Here is a 3,214-nt window from a genome sequence, read left to right on the forward strand (position 1 = left end):
CAAAGCATCTGAAAAACGTGCAAATTGTCCGAAAACAGTGCCTGGCAACTGAGACAGTTTGCAAGCGTGATTCAGAGGTCTGCCAAGGAAACAAAAGGAGCCTCCCTCTCCCGAGAAGCCCGCACATGGCACTGGAAGTGCGCGGGCACAAGGTGTTCTAGGGCAAGCGGAAAGCAGAGAGGTCTGTGCAGGAGCGGTACATACTAGGGGTCGCTCCCCGGGACGGACGGGGCCACGGAGTTTCCACTGGTGGCGGAACCGTCCAGCTTTAGTTTCTCCAGGTATTCGGCATGCACGGGCTTGTGGCACTGGAGGACCTTGATCGCATCTTCGACTTTGAACCACTCTCGCTTCCTCCCAATGCTCACCGAATCTTCCCAATCCTCCAGAACCTCAGTGACAGTCAGGACATACACGTACGTTCTGTGCTTGCGATCTTGATTCTGCTCGAAGACGCCCAGGAGCCGGCCTAACTTCCCCTTGACTCCCGCCTCCTCGAACACCTCTCGGATCGCCGCGCTGCCCGGCTCCTCCTCGGGCTCCAAGCCCCCGCCCGGCACGATCCAGCGGTCTGGGTACCGGCTGCTACTCACTAACAGCACCTCTTCCTCGCGCTCGCTCCGGAAGCACAGGCACGCCGCCCGCTTCTTGAAGCCCTCCGGGTCGTAGGTCCGCGTCTGATTCGGCTTGCACTTCATCCTCCAGGCCACCCTCTCCCGCGCTCGCTGCTGCTCGGGTCGCCGCCGCTGCCGCCTGTCGCGCTGCTGCGGAGAGAAAGGGCTGCTGCGAGGGGCAGGCAAGAGAAGCGCCTCAGCCCGCGAGTCCAGAGCCTAAAAGAAGATGAGGCGGGGGCGGGGACGACCGGCGAGGACGTCAGTCAGTCAGTCCGCCCCTCTGCGGCCGGGGTCGCGAGCGCAGCCGCCTGCGTGGAGGAGGCTGAGGCGCCGCCGCCGCCCCACCCCCGGACCGCCTCTCCGCACGCAGCCCACCCGCGGCTCCGGCGCGCGTCGCCTCCTCAGCCGCCCCTGCAGGGGAGAGGGAGGTGAGGCGCCTTCGCGTGCGCGTTCGCGTCCCCTTTCCACGTGCGCGTTCCCGTCGGAGGGCGAGGGGCGGGGGCGGGGGCGGGGGTCTCGCTGCTCCTGCAGAGCGGCGCCTCGGGCCCATTGCGCAGGCGCCCCGCACTTCTCGGGCTGGGAATCTCCTTTACGCGGAGTTAAGTTCACTGCTTTGTGACTTGGGCCAGGACTGTGTCCACGTGTGCGGTGGCGACGAACGTGGCTGTGGCGCCGCAGGCTGTTTCTTCTCACCGCCCACCGGGTCCCCGAAACACACACGCAATCGTTTTCCACATAATGGGGTCAAGTGCATTTTCATCATCGCCCATAATGAATGGTACTGGCTTATTTATACCAAGACTCCGGTTTGTCAAAATTATCCTCAGTATTCTTGGATCAAAGACTTACCTAATCTTTGCTGAATCATATCATGCAGTTTTATTTCTTCAACAGGTTCTTCACCTTGCCAGGCATCTTGGCACAGCTCATAACACTTTCCTTCGACCCCTACTGACATCTTACCGCCCCTGTTCCTCAGTTTCCTCATCAGTAAGCTCCTCACCTATTTGCATTTGAGTCATAGTCACCCAACAGCTGGAGAAACACACTAAGTAGTATTTTATTAAATTCCGAGACTCTCCACCCTCCACACGCTCCACCCTTCTTCTCATGGAAGAGTACTGGTTGGGGTTTTCAAAAATGTGCCTGTGGAAATCCCTTCATAGTCTACATTTTGATTTTTAGAAGTCTCCCCGTGTGGGACTGCAGCAGGGCCATTTGGTGCTCTCTCACGTCTCCAGCCATCCTATCCTCTAGGCTGAGAAGTGGCGCCCCCCGCCCCCACACACACGCCCAGCCCCCAAATCAACAACCTAAAGCCTTCCTTCTTATTGTTTCCCTGCTCTAACAGTAGCCTTATAGAGAAGGCCTCTGATGTCCTCTAACTTTTGCCGGATTGCAACTTTGTCTCTCTTACCAACACACACGGTGCTGGATCAGGCAAGTAGGAGGATCATGAAAACTTACTTTCCCAATGAAATGATTCCTTTATCTAGCGGAAATCGACTGAAATGTACGTAGAAGGTAATTATGAAACATACAGCTCGGTTTTTAAAGAACAAGTTAGTTCAGCTTCCCAGGGTCTGCTCGACTCCATTTATACCCCAAGTAGCTCGTAAAAATAATCCTGTTCCTAGTGACAGCACACACCTGCAAAATCAAGAGCATAATGTGATAAAAATGTATGAGTCATATATAAAGACAAAGATAAAATGGACACATAAGGAGAGTGACTTCAACCAATAAAGACACTACTACGATTGACCGTATTTTAGCAAGCTATGGATGATCAGGAACATGTGAAGGAATGCAATACCCCGTGACTAGAAATGAACGAGGAGAAAAAGCTTTAGCAGGCTGTATTCCTCAGTGTGTCCATGCTCAGAAATACACAAGTGATGTTAAGCTGCTAGAAAAAAATCCATTACAGTAAGGATCTAGGCAGATATGCCGGTTATCACCAATATTATTAAATATTGTTTCAGGTGTTCTTTCCAGTGTAATACGATTGTAAAGAGAAAAAAAGTCTATCATTTTGGTAAAAAAGACAAAATTATTATTTGCAGATGATATGAATATGTTTTTGGGAAACACCTGAGAAATGGTATAAAATGAATTTCTTTAAAGGGTAGATGAAATATTAATATTTAAAATACCAAGAGCTTTCATGTATTCTAGCAATAATCATATAGAAAATGGAGAAATAATGACATTCACAGAGGCAATATCAACTTTCCCAAAGTAACTTATACCAAGGGATCCTAAAAAATATGGATAGGACATCGTAATAGAAAATGATTAACTTGTTCTCAGTTTGAAAGCAAAGCTGGACGATTAGACAGATGTCTGTTGGGTGGGGTGACCGAACCAGGCCCCAGCCACACCATAAGTCTACTTCACAATTACTGGGTACTATCTCCTTGTCTCACCAGAGGGACCATTCTCTAGTCTACTCCATCACTTCCACATCAGATTATGCCTCTGCAATATGCCTCTGCTGGGGACATGTTTATTGGAAGGGAGAAGAATAGCAACATTGTAATATGGAAAAAGGCAAGGGCTGGATTCCTACTGGCAAAGACATGCATAGCATGTTTCTG

At 51.1% G+C, this 3,214-nt stretch overlaps 1 protein-coding gene across 1 annotated transcript; it reads right to left on the bottom strand.

Moving 5' to 3' along the window:
- Positions 1–203: 203 nt before the first annotated feature.
- LOC105310768 (diphosphoinositol polyphosphate phosphohydrolase 3-beta) lies at positions 204–731 on the bottom strand. Its single transcript, XM_011386881.2, has one exon. The coding sequence runs from the start codon at positions 696–698 to the stop codon at positions 204–206; it is 495 nt and encodes a 164-aa protein (XP_011385183.1). The 5' UTR covers positions 699–731.
- Between the last annotated feature and the right edge of the window lie 2,483 nt (positions 732–3,214).

This window comes from Pteropus vampyrus, unplaced genomic scaffold (genome assembly GCF_000151845.1).
Source record: "Pteropus vampyrus isolate Shadow unplaced genomic scaffold, Pvam_2.0 Scaffold11178, whole genome shotgun sequence".
NCBI classification, from domain to species: Eukaryota; Metazoa; Chordata; class Mammalia; order Chiroptera; family Pteropodidae; genus Pteropus; species Pteropus vampyrus.